The sequence below is a fragment of the Thrips palmi genome, unplaced genomic scaffold (genome assembly GCF_012932325.1).
Source record: "Thrips palmi isolate BJ-2018 unplaced genomic scaffold, TpBJ-2018v1 HiC_scaffold_12, whole genome shotgun sequence".
NCBI lineage: Eukaryota > Metazoa > Arthropoda > Insecta > Thysanoptera > Thripidae > Thrips > Thrips palmi.
Genome location: NW_023144623.1, coordinates 12,570,430 through 12,588,625, shown reverse-complemented (window position 1 = coordinate 12,588,625; position 18,196 = coordinate 12,570,430). Strand labels below are relative to the sequence as shown.

Below are 18,196 nucleotides of genomic sequence, written 5' to 3'. Positions count from 1 at the left end.
CACTGGTCCAAAGACAATTTTGAAAAAAAAAAAAAATTACGCGCTAATAATTTAGTTATAAGAATGGTACACTGTTTTTGTGAATCCCCTAGACTATCCCATCAGAATCTGTAGCAGTGGCACTTTTTGCTGTGCTCCTACCATTCCAGATCAGATATAGGAAAGACTGTTACACTGCGACGGGTGCAACAAGTGGCCGAGTTTGTGGGTTTTGTTTTTCTTTTCTGCAAACGGAGGGAGCAAAGTTGCGTCCCGGCGTACTGCGCTCTGGCCTGGACTTCCAGTGCACTACTTGTTGTTTCGAAGGAGCCAGGGACGCTATCTGTCCGCAGCCCGCGTGCCAGGTTAAAGCAAACGCCCGACCTTACACTGGTAAAACTAAAGCGTAGTATTACCTTCTGTTTTCAAGCGTAATCTGTTTACGCTTGAAATCAAGCGTGACAGGCTCATCGGCCAAGATTCCTCCTATATAAATGCATGGGGGAAAATCCAGAGTATGCTTCATTTCAAGCGTAACGTCTTCAAGCGTAACTTTATGCTTGACTCAAGCATAGAGTTACGCTTTAGTTTTACCACAGTGTAAATACCTCTCAGATATGCTGCCTTTGGGGGCATTGTTGGCTGAGATCTTTAGTGGGACTGGTCCTTCCGAACCTCGAAAAATGAAAGTAAAGTCCTTCCATTTTCCTCAATATTTGTAAAACCACACAAACTATTCTTCCTAAGAATTTTTATTACAAGTACAGGAAACTCAGGTATTTTATACATTTTAGGATGAATGAACCCACGGCTGCCCTATTGCCACTGCAACTTCGATCTTAGACATACTCTGTCGGAGACTGTTGCTAGGCTGTGGAACTCAAGTGACTCCTCGAGGTTTACTAGTACAGTGTAGGTCGCCGTGCCCTGCCTCTCGGATGGGCCCGACGGTGGGTCTCCCGCCAGCAGACTGATTCCGAAAGTCTTTTTCGTCCCTCTCTCTCCCACTCATGGAGCGTCCGTTGTAGGCGCGACAGAGACAGAGTGACGAAGAGGACTCTCGGTCCTGCAGGGCTCCTCGGAGACAGTGGGCGTGCCGGTGGGGGGGCGTGGAGTGGCGCGGCGGTCAAGAACCGGCCGGTGAGGCGCGGCACGGCAGCGTAGCGTCCAGGGTTTAGGTTATGGTCGCTAGGCTACGCCACGCCACACTATGCCTTGCCGCGCCCCGCCATGCCCCGCCACGCCCCGCCACGCCACACCGCCCGACATGGGCCGGCCGGCATGGGCCACGCTGCTACGCTGCTTCGCTCAGTCAGTCAGTGATCGGCCGCGAGAGCCACGTGAAGTAGTGAACCGTCCTGGAGTGTCGCCCAGTCGCGCGCGAAGTAGTTCGGGTAGACGACTTCGATTGTGAGTGTTGTGTGCCTGTGTGTTTGTGCGTACGCGTGCGTGTATGTGGTGAGCGATATCTTGTGAGTGTGTGTGTGTGCGTGCACATGTGTTGTGAGTATGCGTTGCAAAGTGTTTCAAGTGTATGCGACAGTTGCACACGGAGCGCACGTCCAATCAAGAAAGAGATTGAAATACGCCGGAACAGCTAAACAGTTGTAATTATGAGGTGTGCGCAGTTTCGACTCGATCCGCAAAATAATACTTCAGCCATATTTTTCGTCAACTGTGCAACGCTTAGATCTCCAAAATGACCAACTTCCAGTGAGTTGGACCGTTTTCCGGTGTTTTTCAATTCTTGACCTTTTTGGATTTTTTTTCGTGTCAAGCGTGTATAGGATACTTCTAAAGTAAGATTAAGATGTGTATGATTTATATTTCTAGTGGAGTGAGTGAGGAGTACCGTGGTGGTGTGTGCTTCGAGGATGCTGCGCTGCGCGATGGGAAGGGGGATGCTGTTTTGGAGGGTGATGAGAGAGAGAGAGAGAGAGAGAGAGAGAGAGAGAGAGAGAGAGAGAGAGAGAGAGAGAGAGAGAGAGAGAGAGAGAGAGAGATAGAGAGAGAGGGGAGGGGGTGATCGTTGGGTAGAAAGGCCGTGATTAGAACGCCCCCTGTTGTGTGCTTCGAGAGACCTCCGGCGGGGGATGGGAGTGGAATCAAACCAACCCCCTAACCACCTGCCCCTGTTTCGTCCCCTGAACCCAGCCCCTCTCAAACGTACAACGATCCGCTCCTTCTTCCGCGTAGCAATCTCCTTCATACACTCTGCAAACTATGCTCCACGCAGAGTGTGCCTGCAAGCACACTTTGGGCCTTGAAGTGTAGTTTTACACTCATTAACCCGTCAGCAACCCGGCCCTCCAGACCGTACCTCTGTTTCATCTGTCCAGAGCAAGTGTCCCGCAACAGCCACCTGTTTGGGCTGGTTCCCCGATAAGACCGCCGCGATAGCAACCCGACCGGTGCCTGGCGCTTGTTTTACTCGAACGCCGAAAAGGACGGACTATTTCCTTTCCCTAACAACATGGCCACCACAATTCCACTGGTAAGTTTCTTTGCCTCTCAAATGGTGCTGCTTTTCGAATGCCAAAATTTGACTTTCTGGGCCTGTTACTGCCCTTACAAACGCCAAAATTTGGCCCCACGGTGGCGTGGGGTGACAAACTTCGGCCTTCTCATAGGGCAATCCTGGCCCAGAAGGCCCATTTTTGCCGTTCAAGCCGCTACCGATGTGGCGTGGAAACTTGCCAATGAAATGTCTTCTAGGGACGTTCTTTGGTGAAAAATATTCAATGTCTTTGTGTGCATTACGTATGTTTGAGGGGAATCGTCAAAATTAATGCAAAGTAGTTGGAACTGTCTCGGCTGGAGCGGGACTCGATGAAGTTGCCCTGCCCTTCCCGAGGGCTTGGCTCAGCCAATAACACACGACGGCCCTGTCAGTGCTGCTGTCTCGCTGCCCCTTGACGAGACGGTTCTTTATTCATTCCTAGTGCACGTCGCTAATGAATTGCGTTTCGCGTCCCAGCAGCCCCTAAATGCCTCGTCGTCTGGGGCTCCGCGCCGCCGCTTCCTCCCCTTAAACGTCTCCGCGACAAATTGTGGGCCGACGCTCCACGCAAACGTCGCGTCCCGTCTCCGAGAGACTTTTCCACTTGACGAACAAAAAAGTCGAGTTAATTTTGCTTCGCGAAAAGGGGCGCTTTTCTGCTCTTGCAGGTCGGATTGGGCCTGAAAAGATGAAAATCAACGACGTTACTGGGTCTCCGAACTAACTCGTGAATGCAAATTGGTGCCCACCTCGTGGACCCACACCGTTCTGTGCGTGTACTGACAGTTTCATTTTGTTGTTGTTTTCCGACTTTTCATTTTGTTGTTTTTTCCCAACTGATAGTCCGACGGCATTGTGGGCGGTTGCGTGCGTCGCAACAGACGGATTCCTCGATTCGGCCCTGTCTCCCTCCCTCTGCGACGCCCCGTGAGTGCGAGAGAGACAGAGCGACGAAGCCAGTGGAATCGGCCGACTTTATACATCGCATCGCCGCGCCCTTCCCGCCCCGCCCCTTCAGAGCGACTCCGAGCAGCAGTGCTCTGTCTCCGTCGTACCTCTCCGGATCGCACCGCGAGTGCAAGAGAGACAGACGAGAGCCCCGTTCGGCGCCAGCCTGGTGCTGACGTGACGGCGACACTGAAAGTGCGTCGCGTTTTTCTTTTCCGCTGACCCGACGCGCGAGGCACTGCGCCGCGCTGCGCTGCGTGGCGACCCAAGTCCCCCGGCGTGCACATTCCACAATTCCGTCGCCTCCATCAAACAGTTCGACGCAGAGAGAGAGAGAGAGAGAGAGAGAGAGAGAGAGAGAGAGAGAGAGAGAGAGAGAGAGTGGAGGGGAGGCAAGGCTGCCGGTGTAATGGCGGAAATGGGGAAAAGTCAATAACTGCGCGCGGAATGAAATGGCCGACAAATTGGAAGGCGCGACCGTTTTTTGTTTTGTTTTCTTGCCGTTTTCCGGAACTGACAGGGATGGGGAGGGGCGTGAGTTTGTCGCTTGCTTTTTCGCAATCTGGTCGTCGAATCGCAGCGCGAGGCCGGTGATTCGGATTCACATTTGGCAGGTGGAGGGTTGCGTGCCCCTTCGACCAAAATTTTTCCGGGACTTCTGGATACGCCTGGAGCCGTTTGCGACCCGAATCAGAAACCTTGTGTCGGGTTCACTGAGCCGAGCCGAGCCGAGCCGAGCCGAGCCGAGCCGAGCCGGTCGCGGCGGCGCGGCGGCGGCCAGCTGCGGAACTCTGAATCCGCCAAGGACAAATATGGGACCTATCCCGCCGACCGACGAGCAGCCGCGGCTCCGTTCCTCGCCGTTCCGTCGGGCCTAGCAACAGCCGCACTCTGAGACGTACAAACGTACACACACAGACTGACTCACACACTCATCCACTCTTTCACACTCACGCTGCCACTCACGCTCACCCATACACCCCGACGCAGAGTCACTCACTCTACCACACACACACACACACACACACACACACACACACACACACACACACACACACACACACACACACACACACACACACACACACACACACACACACACGGAGGTGCGGGGCCGCGGCAACTGGAGGTCGGCTGAGTCGTTTTATAAAGGCGTACGCCACGCTACTCCCCGGTCGGCGCCTCAAGCGGGCAGACAGAGTCTTCGGGCGGGACGGCTGACGCCGCCGTGACCGGGAAGCGAAGCGCGTGGAGGCGCGGTGTGGGCACACTGCCGCCCGGCCAAACCGGCTCCAGAGTTTTATTTTTGGCTCGGCGAGTCTATCGGTACTTTGTTCTGCGCGGCCTAGTGAGCTCCTATGCCGCCGCTCCAGAACCCCTTCGCCCCTTCCCCCTCCCCTTCCCCTCAACTCCCACACCAGAAACTCGTCTGGCCGTTCCTTGCCCTCGGTCGTTTCTGCATTCCTAAAGGGATCACCCTTCAGTGCCTTAAGCGCCCCCCCCCCCCTCCCTCTGCCCGTCCCACTTGGCTTGCGCCTCTAGAGAAGCAAAAAGGAGCGCCCCCACGTTGACCGAGGCAGGCAAAGCAGAGCCGTTTTTGTATTTTCTCGGCGGATGTAAACAACCCGAATGGGTGGTGGGAACTAGATCATTCTTTTGTCACTAGACTCTTAGAGGCTTCAAGTCATTTCCCACGCAGCGAACACTTATAACTGTAATAATTATGACTATTATAACTGCTGCCACCGTTGGGGGAGGGGAGACACTACACTGTAACAACGATAGTGTTTGGCGCCCCCACCTCGGACTATCGCAAAGTAAACCATTTTGGGTGAAATGAAAAATAGCGCGCCTCTCCGAAAAGAAGGGGACTTGTGCAGCCGCCGCGCACTTTTCTGAGGATCGCCGCTCTCTCTCGCACGCCTGCCTGGCGCCCCGTGAGTGCGAGAGAGACGGAGCGACGCGGCAGGCGGCAGCACGTGGTGTGGAGATAAAGGCAGTGTTTGTGAGCGAGCGGCTCCGCAAACAGGCGGGTAGTTGCAGGCCGGCGTACCGTCGCTCTGTCCCTCTCGCACCGCAACGGGACGCCGCATGGGAGCGAGAGAGACACGACGGGAATCAGCCGGCAGCAGACTGATTCCGAGAATCGTTTTCGTCGCTGTGTCTCCCTCGCACTCATGGGGCGTCCCCTACAGGTGTGAGAGGGACAGCGCGACGAAAACGACTTTCGGAATGAGTCGTCTGCAGTGGCGTAGTCATGCACGGTGCCCGTGGACTGCGTGTTGCCGTGCTTTACCTGGCGCCCCGGCTTTGCTCCAGTCCCATGCCTTGCCAAATTGCTCCCGCACTGTATTGTTCGAGCCGCTCTGCTTCCCTGCACACTGCTTTTTCCCTCCCCCACCCCCACCCCCTTTCCAATTCTCCTTCTCGTGCTTGCCATCCATGCATGGCCCGGCATGGCCCCAACAAGGGCTGCCAGACGAGACGTGCCCGAATCGGCCAGAGCGCCCAAAGCAGCCACTAGCCGCGAAAATGATGGGGGGGCTGGCACGGGTGGAGCGGGAGAGAATTTGGCCAGATGCTTGCTGCAGCTGCGCCAGCGCTAGCGCTTCTTTGGTCACAGGATGACAGAAGCCACTTATTCGTCCATCTATTCGAGGCAGCGCAACACGGACTAGCCACGTAGCTCCCCCACCAACTCACCCTTGTAGGCACCCCTTCCCCCACCTTCCTCCTCCTCCTTCATCCTCCTCCATCCTCCTCCATCCTCCTCCATCCTCCTCCATCCTCCTCCTCGTCTTCATCCTCGTCCTCGACCTCCTCCTCGTCCTCCTCCTCCTCGTCCTCCTCGTCCTCCTCTCCTCCCGCCTCCTCCACCCCCGCTCTCAATCGGGCCTCATGTATCTCCTAACTGGCCTCCTCCTCCTCCCAACTCCTCCTCCAGCATGCACTACTCCTACTCCTCCTACACCTTCCTGATCCAGGGCCACCCCCCCTTTTAAAAAAATCAAGAGTGTACATTGGGTAAAGGATCTAACTGGAGCATGCCTGGGAAGGGACGCTCTAACTAGAGCATGCCTTTCCCAAACATGCACTTAGTTAGAGCATACAGCCCTGTACACGCTTCCTGATGCAGACAACTCCCTATCCCTTATAAGGGATAAATGCACTAGATGCATGCTTCAGTTAGCGTGTACATGGCATGTATGCACTAGTTAGTGCATGCCTGGCAGGCATGCGCTAGTTAGAGCGTGCTTGCAGGCATGCTCCAGTTAGAGCATACCATGTACACTCTTCGATTTGTAGAGCGCCCCGCACCAGCCCCTCCCCGATCCGGCCCGATGGCACAGCCTCGTGTTCCGAAACTCGGCCGGTTACTTTAGAACCTCGTTGATCCCTACCAAGCGGCCGGCGGCAGCGGCAGCCACTCATGTCTGGGCACCCCGAGAATGCATAATAAGTTTCATCCCCGAGCTCGGCCACCCCCTCCCACTCTGAACCTTACCCCCACCCCCTCCGTCCCCGAGCCCAGCCCAAACCAAATCATATGCACTCCGAAACTACCACCAAATCATATACAAGAGCACGGTCTCATTGCGAAGCGCGGACGCATGACAGCGGCGTCAGTTTCAAGGCAAAAAGGAAAAGTGCGGGAGGGTGGGGCAGTTCGTGACAGAATTGGTAATTTTCACCCTGATCATGACCGTGCCGATCGGAAATGATCAATATGAAATAGAAGACGTTGTCCTTCAGCCCTTCAGGAGCCACCATTGCGTAAGTGTGGCCCTTTGTCACGAGCTGCCCTACCCTCCCTTACGGTCACCAGAATTTGTCGCATATTTCGCACTGTGAAGATTAGGAACGTTCATTCATAGCTTTTGTCGATTTGTTTTCCTTTGTGTGAAATTGCCGCAGGTTTTGGGGGCGGTGCGCTTATTGATGAGGCCGTCGCTGCGTTTGTGTGTGCAAGGCACACTGTGCAAGCCGCAGGTTGGCTTCGTGGACCGTCGGCTCATTTCCCCCACCATGTCCTATCTTTACCCGTCACCCTGTGCGCCCTTCTCCCCCCCCCCCCTCTCTCTCTCTCTCTCTCTCTCTCTCTCTCTCTCTCTCTCTCTCTCTCCCCCTCTCCTCTCACTTCCCAATCCCCTTGCGAACAACCCCCGATACCCCACCCCGGGGAAACTGTGCCTCCCCTCCCCTCACCCCCGACGGCCCGCGCCCCTTCCACTTGGCATAGTGAAGCAGCTCGCCATTTTTGCGACAAGGCAGACAAGGCATGCCCCGGAGCGTAATCGCTGGGCCCCGACGTGTGCGCTGGGGCCGGGCCGGGGCCGGGCCACCCCTGCAGCACAGTGGGCCAGAAGACCGGGGGAGGCGGACAACATTCTAGACGCGTTTTTAGCTCCAGAGTCGCTAAACAGGACGCGAATCGAGCGTGTGACCATACCAATGGATTCCTCGTTCGGAGAGCTATCCCCCCTCCAATTGGTGGGGTCACACGTTCAGTTCGAGTCCAGAGCTCAAAACGCGGCTAGAATTTTGGCCGCCTCCACCGGTCTTCTGACCCAGTGTGCTGCACTGCCAAAAGTGGGGAATCAGAATGTGCACCGTTTCGGGACGCTGGTTTATGGCCTTTGTGCGTCCACCCTGACGCAGCGCTGTTGGGACAGGTCAGCCCTCAGGACGCTCGGCGGGCCAAGGTCATCCGGGGACACTCAAGGTCGCACGCGGGCCGCGGTAGTAAAATGCGACTCCGCTGCCAAACGGCGTTGAATACTAATTCGGCGGCCGAGGGGGGCGGCGGCAAAATGAATGGGTGCGTACTAGCAGTGGAGCGGCGGCCAGGTGTTGGGGTAATGTACGGCTTTGATTTTGGCACCGCGTTGGGCGGGGCGGGGCGGGGCGGGTATCCGCGAACAGCGAAGGCCGACGCGATAGTCGGCGAGGGTGCGCGCGGCTCGGCGCGGCTGAAGCGAATCCAATTTGGAGCCCTGGGGCAGCCTGGGGCAGGTGCGGCTAAAAGCCGTAAACGTATTAGTTTGACAGTCTAGCACCGTGAAATATAGCGCTGGCTGGCTGAGGGCTGTTGTGTGTGCGAGGGGTCGCGTGTGTGTACGTGCGAGCGCGAGTGTCCGTGAGCACGCGTTTCACTGGGTCATCGGACGTAACAGCGTGCGCCACATATGAGTTTCTGTCTGAGTGTCCAATGTGTGCGTGCGTTTTGCGACTGCGAGCGTGTGTGAGTGTTTGTGGGTGTGTGCGTTAGTGGGTGTGCGTTTGCGTGCGTGGTGTGCGTGTTTTTCTGTGCGGTTGATGATGTTGAGTGCAATATTGCTGTGTGCTGATGAGTCCGAACGGCGTGCTGACCTCAGCCCATTGGTTTGCTAGGACCTGGCTTTGGCGCGTCCGTCCCCCAAGTACATCCCCGTCTCGGAAAGGACCCTCCGTCGAGCACCAGCGAGGTCCTGCGTGTACGGCCAGCAGGACGGCGACGGGCAAGAAGACGGAGCGCGGTGACGGAGCGTAGTCAGGATCTCCTGGTCAGCGCGGTCACCGAGGCCTTCTTCGCGTTCACCGAGGTCCTCTTCGCCTTCACCGAGGCCTTCTTCACCCTCACCGAGGTCTTCTTCGCCTTCACCGAGGCCTTCTTCGCCTTCACCGAGGCCTTCTTCACCCTCACCGAGGTCTTCTCCGCCTTCACCAAGGCCTTCTTCACCTCCACCGAGGCCTTCTTCACCTCCACCGAGGCCTTCTTCACCTCCACCGAGGCCTTCTTCACCTCCACCGAGGCCTTCTTACCTTCACCGAGGCTGCGACGGTGTTTCGGGCCGGTGCCGCCGCCAGCGCGAGAACGCCTCCGCCGCCGCCGCGTCGGCGCCATGCGGCAAGCCCCGCGCCGAGCCCCGCGGCGATAAGCGGAAGCGCGCCCCGCGATCGCGATGGTGTTCATCCACGGCGCGAGTTGCGCCCGCGGCGTGGGCCTGAGTGCGGCCGCGCGACCCGCCGCGCCGCCGCCGTCCGCCAGGGCCGCCATCGCGGCGCGCGAGCCCTGCTGCTGCGAGTACGAGGACTGCCGCGGCTCTGTCCTCAAGAGCGCCGTCCAGGACGCCGTGGGCGCGGCCAAGAGCGCCCGCTGGCACCGCGACCTGCTCGACCTGCTGGCCGGCCCCGGCTTCGCGACCGCCGCGCACGTCGGCGCCTGCTGCAGCCAGGAGGAGGTGGAGCGGGGCGCCGACGCCGTCCTCATGTGGCGCATGTCGCCGCCCGCCAAGGCCTCGCCGCTCTCGCTCTTCGAGTACGTTGTCGAGGGGGCAGGGGGTAGCAGACGTGGCCCACATCAGATCGCGAAATTTTGCCTTCCTTTGACTCAAAATTTACTTTACAGCACCAAAAAAATTTAATATCAGGTTTGAGACGTATCTACCTATATTTCTTGGAATTCAGTGGGATATCGCTAGTGATTCAATCCCATAACGTTAACAAAACCCATAACCCTCCGCAGTCAACCAATTACTTGACCAAACGTGTGGCGACCTTGAACACAATATTTGAATACTGCATATTGTCTGAAATAGACCTTCAGTTGACATGGCAAAGTGGAAGCACAACACTTGACACAGTCAGCAAATAACATACTCATGGTGGGCCTTTGTAAACCGGTAGCCTTATGGGGGGCATACCCTATAGTCTACCGTCGCGAGGGCAATCAATTGCACATGTGTTTGGCTCCTTCACTGGTGTTAGTTTTAATTGTTGTTGTTTTGATTTGATTAACACGAGTTTGCACGATGTTTTAAGTTTGATAGTATGCTACTTCCTAGCAGCGCTATGTTTGTTTATCGTTTTTCGGTCATTGAGCATCTCACGTATCTAACTTGGAATTTTATTTTTAAATTACTTATTTTTAGCTTAGTTGTTTTCCTTTGGTTTTAGACTGCTTGTTTACCTTTATTTTGGCTTCCTTTCCTGCAGTTCTGGTCGCCGTGCGTCCGTTGCTCCTGAGGTGACCCAGCCTCCTACATACTTAGTCCCATATCAAAGGTAAGCACAAACCAGTCTCTGAGACGAAAGGGGATGCGATGATAAGTTCCAGTAAGGTGAAGGTAAAACATGCATGAGCTGCTTGTAGAGTTGAAAATTGCATGATTTTCTGCTGACTGCTTTTCTTTTTTAGAGGAAGAGCTCTAGAGTTACGGCTCAACCAATTTCAAGCTTTAAAATGCAAATGTTATTTTTCGATTAATTCATTAAATTTCATTGAATTCCAATTGTGCCCAGTATTGTCTGGTTCAAAATGTTCAACCGTTTCAGATTCTTTGGATCTAACAACTGTAATATTGCTTATTTTTGGAAAATTGTCCGAGAAAATGTACTTTTTCCCCAAAAAAGTCTATGAAGCATTTGCTGAAAAACCACTGAAAAAATGAAGGCATTGTAGAAATTCTTTGTATTAATGATGTTTCGCATCATGAACAGATGCGTCGTAGTAAGACGAGGGTTTTGTCTCATTTCTCCGAAGACTTAACCATGTCTTTGTTTTCTTCGTTTTGTGAAACGATGCATCATGGGCTTTTTGCTGTCTTTACTGACCGATGAAATGATTTTTAACACGCGCCCCTTTGTCCCGCAGGAGCAAGAGTCGCAGTGTGGACCATGGCTTCTCTCCGCCGTTCGACTTGGACTCGCTGCGCCACTCCGTCGACAACCGCATGCAGAGCGCGGAGAAACTGGCGCGTGCAGGTAAGAGCGGACAGGAATCGAAGCATTGTTCCCAGAAAAAGAACGAAAAGAAAGAAGGGAAAGAATGAAAGAGGGAGGGAAACCAAAGGAAGGTGACGGTCGCTTTTTTTCGCCCGGCAGCAGTAAACTGAGACTTTGATTTATGGAGTTGTTCCAAGTCTAGAACGCTAGACCAGCGGTTCTCAACCTTTCTCGGCTCGCGACCCCAAATTTGAAGCCAAAAATTTCCGCGACCCCCAGGAAAAATTTCGCGACCCCACGGGACCCCTCCTTTAACATGCCACGGCGTCTGATCCGAGGCGGGCATTTTGCTCCCTCAACGGGCAACTGGTCTTTGGACCTTCCTTTAGCATGCCTTTGTTACGGAGTGCAATTATCAGTCTTAGTTTGGGAGCAGTATTGTCTCAAAGTTGGCCAAAACGCTCAGAAATGTCTATGAAAAATCGTGTTTTGGGCTGATTTTAAGCAGCCACAGCGTCTGATCCGAGGCGGGCATTTTGCTCCCTCAACGGGCAGTTGGTCTTTGGACCTTCCTTTAGCATGCCTTTGTTACGGAGTGCAATTATCAGTCTTAGTTTGGGAGCAGTATTGTCTCAAAGTTGGCCGAAACGCTCAGAAATGTCTATGAATAATCGTGTTTTGGGCCGATTTTAAGCAGCCACTGCGTCTGATCCGAGGCGGGCATTTTGCTATCTCAACGGGCAATTGGGGTTTGGACCTTCCTTTAGCATGCCTCTGTTACGGAGTGCGATTATCAGTCTTAGTTTGGGAGCAGTATTGTCTCAAAGTTGGCCAAAACGCTCAGAAATGTCTTTGAAAAATCGTGTTTTGGGCTGATTTTAAGCAGCCACAGCGTCTGATCCGAGGTGGGCATTTTGCTCCCTCAACGGGCAGTTGGTCTTTGGACCTTCCTTTAGCATGCCTTTGTTACGGAGTGCATTATCAGTCTTAGTTTGAGAGCAGTATTGTCTCAAAGTTGGCCGAAACGCTCAGAAATGTCTATGAAAAATCGTGTTTTGGGCCGATTTTAAGCAGCCACTGCGTCTGATCCGAGGCGGGCATTTTGCTCCCTCAACGGGCAATTGGTCTTTGGACCTTCCTTTAGCATGCCTTTGTTACGGAGTGCGATTATCAGTCTTAGTTTGGGAGCAGTATTGTCTTTTCAAAGTTGACCAAAATAGTTTCAACGTTTTTTCAAAGACACTTGCGCCGTTGATCGACTTTGAGACAATACTGCTCCCTCAAACTAAGACTGTAATCGCACTCCGTAACAAGGCATGCTAAAGGAAGGTCCAAGACATTGCCCATTGGGAGCAAAATGCCCGCCTCGGATCAACGCAGTGGCTGCTTAAAATCGGCCCAAAACACGATTTTTCATGGACATTTCTGAGCGTTTCGGCCAACTTTGAGACAATACTGCTCTCAAACTAAGACTGATAATTGCACTCCGTAACAAAGGCATGCTAAAGGAAGGTCCAAAGACCAATTGCCCGTTGAGGGAGCAAAATGCCCGCCTCGGATCAGACGCAGTGGCTGCTTAAAATCGGCCCAAAACACGATTTTTCATAGACATTTCTGAGCGTTTCGGCCAACTTTGAGACAATACTGCTCCCAAACTAAGACTGATAATTGCACTCCGTAACAAAAGCATGCTAAAGGAAGGTCCAAAGACCGATTGCCCGTTGAGGGAGCAAAATGCCCGCCTCGGATCAGACGCAGTGGCTGCTTAAAATCGGCCTAAAACACGACCCCAGCATCGCCGCGACCCCTTAAAAAAATTTCGCGACCCCGCTTGGGGTCGCGACCGTAAGGTTGAGAACCACTGCGCTAGACGAACCTTTCATTTAAGGCAGTTCCTCGGGCATTTGGATGGGGATTGTTATGCTCCCTACACGTCGAGACGACCGTCATGGCCTGTGCACTTGCAGGGGCGAGCTACGTTACTTCCAGTTTTGACTGTGAAAATGCGAATTTAAGGCCGGTTGATATGCTTCAAGTTCGAAGTCTTGTTCAAAATTCATAAGACCTCAGCTCAATCTGCAGCCTTGGATCGATTTCCCTGAGCTCTTCAGCCCAAGGTCCAGGATCAAATATTCTTTAGACCCAAGCTCTTCCGCCTCGAGTCCTGAATTCAAGTGATTGAGCACCTCGGCGTGGAGTGTGGTCAGGCGTGGCGGAACCGCCGGGCCCCTCCCCGCCTTCTTTTTGCTCTCGGCGTTAAGGGTTTGTGGTGCCCCGGCGTGGTTCCCCGCCCGCAGGAAACAAAGGGGATCGATCGCCCGGATTCTGAGAATGACACGACGTGAGGGAAATCCCTGCGGAGGACAAGGTCGCCCTGTCGCGCTATATTCCGAGTTGAAATAAAACCCCTGCAGGGCGGAACGGTGGCAGTGGGTTACAGTGCAGTGGATTGTCTCGACTGCTGCGGAGTCGATTAGCGTCTTCTGAGACCCAATTTAATGCCTTTCTACAGTGTAGGGAGTTACTGCATTTTCCACTTCTCAGGGAGTTAGTGCCTTTTCACTTGTCAGGCAGTCGTTGCAATTTTACCTCTTCGGGAGTCGTTGTATTTTCTTAGGGAGTTATTGTACTTTCACTTTCAGGGAGTTATTGCGTTGCGGCTGGTGAGAGAGGGTTATTCTCAGGATTTTGAGCATAATACTGTTACCGCGATGACACTAAGGTGTTACTTAGCACCTTTCGTGAGGTGCTTCTTTCATCTCAATGCATGGGGGAAATTACCTTGAAGCGTACCCGCACGCTTCAGGAAAGGTGTTAGGCCTTCAAGCGTAGTTGTATCCTTGAATGAAGTGTAGGACAGTGCAGGCTGTAACGACCTTTCCGTCATCCTAGACACGTGGGAATGTTCAGGTTAGGAATGCTGGGTCACAAACTGGCGTGACGTTCGCCGCCAACTCCGCCAGGGTGAGGTGTTTGAGGTTATGTCGGACCAAACGGCGACGGAGCGTGGCTTGGAGCGTGGCTCGCGCCGACACGCTCAAGTTTGTTTTTCCAGTGGCGTGACCTCTTGGGCACGCTGCGTGCGTCGGAATCCCCAAGCCTTTCACCCCATCCCCTCCCGCCTGGTCGCTCGATGCTCACGCCGCTTCCTGGCCCCCCCTACCCCCGGCGAGGGCCAGGGCCCGGCCCAGCCCTGGGGCGGGGGAAATCAGCTGGGCAGTAGTTCCCGCACCCCCCGCGGGCCGCGCTGGCGTCGCAGCGCGTCGCAGGGTGGCGGCGGGTTTGTCAGAGGCGGAGGTGCGCTCAGTTGCGCCCTAACCGCCCTGGCTGCGCCGCGCCTGTCCCCCGCCGCCCCGCCGCCCCGCGCCGCCTCTCTCCAGACTGTTTGGCCCCGCCAGCCCCGCCAGCCCCGCCCAGACGGAGCTGCACAAGCTGCACCCAGCTGCGCCCAGCGCCATGGCTGCCACGAGGTAACGCGGACGTCGGGCTACAAGTGTGCTGGCCTGCTGGCCAAGTGTCGTCCTGGCCTAACGACGCGAGTCTCGGTGCACTTGCCGCCAGTGACTTGCGACTTGACGTTCGGCTGCTGATGTTTGACTCTCAGCGTGCTGGTCTTACACTGTTCACTCATTACGTCAGCTCGTAGATAAGGGACAAGCCGTCCTGGCGGTACCTTAAACCGTGCCATGGCCACATTGAATGAAAACAAACCGCTAGGGCTTGAACCCAAGGCTGCGCGCTGGTGTAGAGCTACTGCACTGCACACTGCTCTGTTGGTCAGAATGAATTTGATTTTTACGTATGTGGTTCAGATAGGGACCATCCGCTTACTCACCTTGTTTCCTGTTGGCCTGTCACCTTGACCCAACGACGTGTCACTACTCTAGTTAGCTTTGGAGGTATTGTGAATTGTCTTTATATGTCTTAAGAATAAGCGCCAAGCTTTCAGTGTCACGAAGAAAGTTTCTTTTCCCAGGTGCTGGCAATTAGGAACTTGGTTGTCATGATCTTTTTCCTTAACTCACGTTGTGGTCCGAGGGCTATCCTTTTGATGTCAACTGTTGGCGGCTTGAACATAAATGAATGTTGGTTCCTTCGGCAGGTGTCACAATAAGTATACCTTTCTAAGAATGCTTCATATTCGTTATTTCTGTTGAATATGGATTGAAGCCCGCCTGTATCCGAAAAATATAGATGAACCACGCGTCGGCAAACCATTAGCTCTGTGAAACATCTCTCCGGAAGAGTGGGAAGTCGTTGCCCCATATTGCGTCGTGTTGGATGAATGCGTTCCATTGTTAACCAACTAGTTGATCTTCACTGACCAGGGCATCTTTTGGCTGTGATTGCAGTGATTGGGTTTTGAGGTAACTAGCATCATCCATACGATGATTCAGCAGCCACATTCAGGCTCTCACCTCGAGCTCGGTTCCTCTCCATACTGGTCCCCTTGTTGATCTTTTTGTCACGTTAGGGGTGGGCGGTTTTGTCGTGATGGAGGGCGAACGCTGTGGAGCCAAGAATCGATCAGCCCACCTGGGCCCGTACAGCCTTCAAACTCTGTGGCGAGGGCCCAGGGCCGGGGCTCAGCCGGGCTTGGTCCCCCAGGACCCAGACGGAAATCACAGGGCACTTACGCTGCCATTTTTATGGCATCGCTTCAGTGCAGCTGGATGTGCCTTTCTCGCCTACGTGATGCATGGCTAAACGGCTGAGCTCAAATATCCACGTCGCTTGTGACCCGTTGCACTGCTGCAATTTTGACCCGTTTCGCTTAAGGAGAACATGTAGATGAAAGTTCAGCATAAATCCGGGGTGACGGAACCCGGTGCTGGTAGGCGTGGCCAGCGTGTCCTGTACTAGCGTGATTGGAATGCAATGCATGAGACTACTACACTACATTCCTTGCAGACAGACGGAGTCGTGTTAAGGGCCATTCTGTTGCTCTTGGGGGCTCGTCCTCGCTTGCAGCGCGAGGCGTGTCGCGTTATTCTGAGTTGTGTGTGAATGATTCGATATCCGATATCGATGTGTCCGACTGGCCTACTCCTCCCCATCGCCTCGAGATCGCTTGTCCTCTTTTTCTCTCTCTGTAATGTTGTTGGAATAAAAACAGCACTGGATGACGAATTCACCGGGTGGACTTAGTGTCGGGAACTTGAAAGGTCACATCAGAGCGACGTGCGCCGGTCGGTGCCTGGGTTCGTCGAGCAGTGTTACCAAAACAAAAAACTTTCATCGAGTTTCTTTTTCTTGCTTTTAAAATAAACTGTATTCTTTTTCGTGCGGTTTTTTTTTGTGAATTTATCTCTTTATGTTTACATTAAACGGAGAGGTACGGGACAGATTTCTGTTCGGCTATGCGAAGCAATTGTTGCTAAAAGAAGTTGGCTACACTGCGCGCCCCCTGCCTGGGGCGCACTGACGTTTTGGCGTTTGCGGGGCGCCGTTAACTTGGTCCCGCCATTAGTGGACAATTTGAATGTCAAATACCGAGTTTAACAGCCTCTGCCGTGCCGAGCCACGCCGGGCCGGGCTGCCTGGCGTCGTCGGGGCGCCTCTGGTTCGGGCTCGGGGCCGCAGTAGACTGAGAGTCGTTGTCGTCGCTCTGTCTCTCTCGCACGTAAAGAGGACGCCCCATGAGTGCGAGAGAGAAGCGTCTCTGAGTCTGCAGGGCCGCAGGGAGAGGTGCCGACTTTCAAGGGTAGCCCTGGGTCGGCCGGTCGTTGCTTCCATTCGGCCCTCAATCGAGTCGAGGCGGGACTCGGAGGCGCCCATTCCTCCCCCGAAGTATTTCGAAAGCCAGCAGACTGAGTCGTTTTCGTCACTCTGTCTCTCTCGCACTCGTGGGGCGTCCCGTTGAGGTGCGAGGGAGACAGAGCGACGACTCTCGGATTCAGTATGCAGGCGAGGGACAAACCAGACAGGCGCGACCGGGGATGGCCGCGGCGGTCCGCGGGGGAAGGGGGCGGGGGGCGCAGGTAAAGTTTTGCTAACAAACGGCATGCTCAACTCGCTCGGACAAATACGGGAACGTCATTATTAATTTGATGTGCACGCAGTCGAGCACACTGGCTTGTAAATGTTGGCTCGGGCGCCCTGGGGAGGGAGGGGTTTCAAACACGCAGTTTTGGCCTGAGTGTGTGTGTGTGGGGGGGGGGGAGCGTTCGCGTGGATTGGGGGATGCTCCTCGTGAAGGTCAGAAATGAAGGGAAGTTGCAGTCTAATTTTTGCAGTTGTGTGAATAATGACAAGTGTTCTTCATGAGGAGAAGATAAGGGTAGGGAAGGTGCCTCTAATCTAGGTGGCGTAATGACTAAGCGGTCTTCTCCCCCTTCCAGTGTATTTACAACTCTTTTTCCACATTCAGCTGGCAGGAACAAACCGTCAAATCGGTGGACAAAATTTTCAAGACGGTGGATGAGGATTGCAAATTACATGCCACAGCACCTTTCGCAATTTTTCAGACTATTTCATCTCTTGTCAGCATGATGGTCCTAATCTGCACAATAAAAGTGGTTTGTAAGAAGCAAGTAGGCAGTACTGTAAAAGATTCTACGAAACATCACTTCGTAGTAATGTTAAAGCAAATTCCTTCGTGTTAGGAAACATTTCTTTATCCGAAGCAAAGGCTTCCTTTTCTACGTATTTTTGAAGCATGTCATTTGTGTAACTCTTCGTGCGTTGCGAATGGCGAAGATGTTAGTTGCTAATGCATACAAATGAGGTTCCCTTTACGAACAATTTTGTCGGCACTCTCGTGTGCCGACGCTTTCGTAAGCTCGAGAACAAACACTGACGCCCTCATCAGTGCAAACTTTCTTGGGGGCAGGGAGGTGTGCCCAGTTATCCACACAGCTCCAAAGAGCACGGGTTAGTCTGGGTACGACGAACAGTGGGCTAGAAGACCGGCGGCGGCGGCTGAAACTCAGCACGCGTTTCGTGCTCCAGAGTCGCTAAACCGGACTCGAACTGAGTGTGTGACCCCACCAATAGATCCCTCGTTCGGAGAGTAATCCATTGGTGGGGCCACGCGTTCGGTTCGAGTCCCATTTAGCGACTCTC

The 18,196-nt window shown here is 54.0% G+C and overlaps 1 protein-coding gene across 14 annotated transcripts in view; it reads left to right on the top strand.

Moving 5' to 3' along the window:
* LOC117640294 (TLD domain-containing protein 2) overlaps positions 1-18,196 on the top strand; it is a 156,562-nt gene that overhangs the window by 73,740 nt on the left and 64,626 nt on the right. For 10 of the 14 annotated variants that reach the window (XM_034376660.1, XM_034376669.1, XM_034376662.1 and 7 more), the window contains exons 2-3: positions 10,403-10,471; positions 11,061-11,170. In XM_034376660.1, coding sequence (XP_034232551.1) covers positions 10,403-10,471; positions 11,061-11,170 — 179 coding nt within the window. Of the gene's footprint in view, positions 1-9,650; positions 9,726-10,402; positions 10,472-11,060; positions 11,171-14,579; positions 14,602-18,196 lie in introns of those variants that run through there. The other 4 variants (XM_034376666.1, XM_034376673.1, XM_034376663.1 and 1 more) reach the window with 3 other exon arrangements.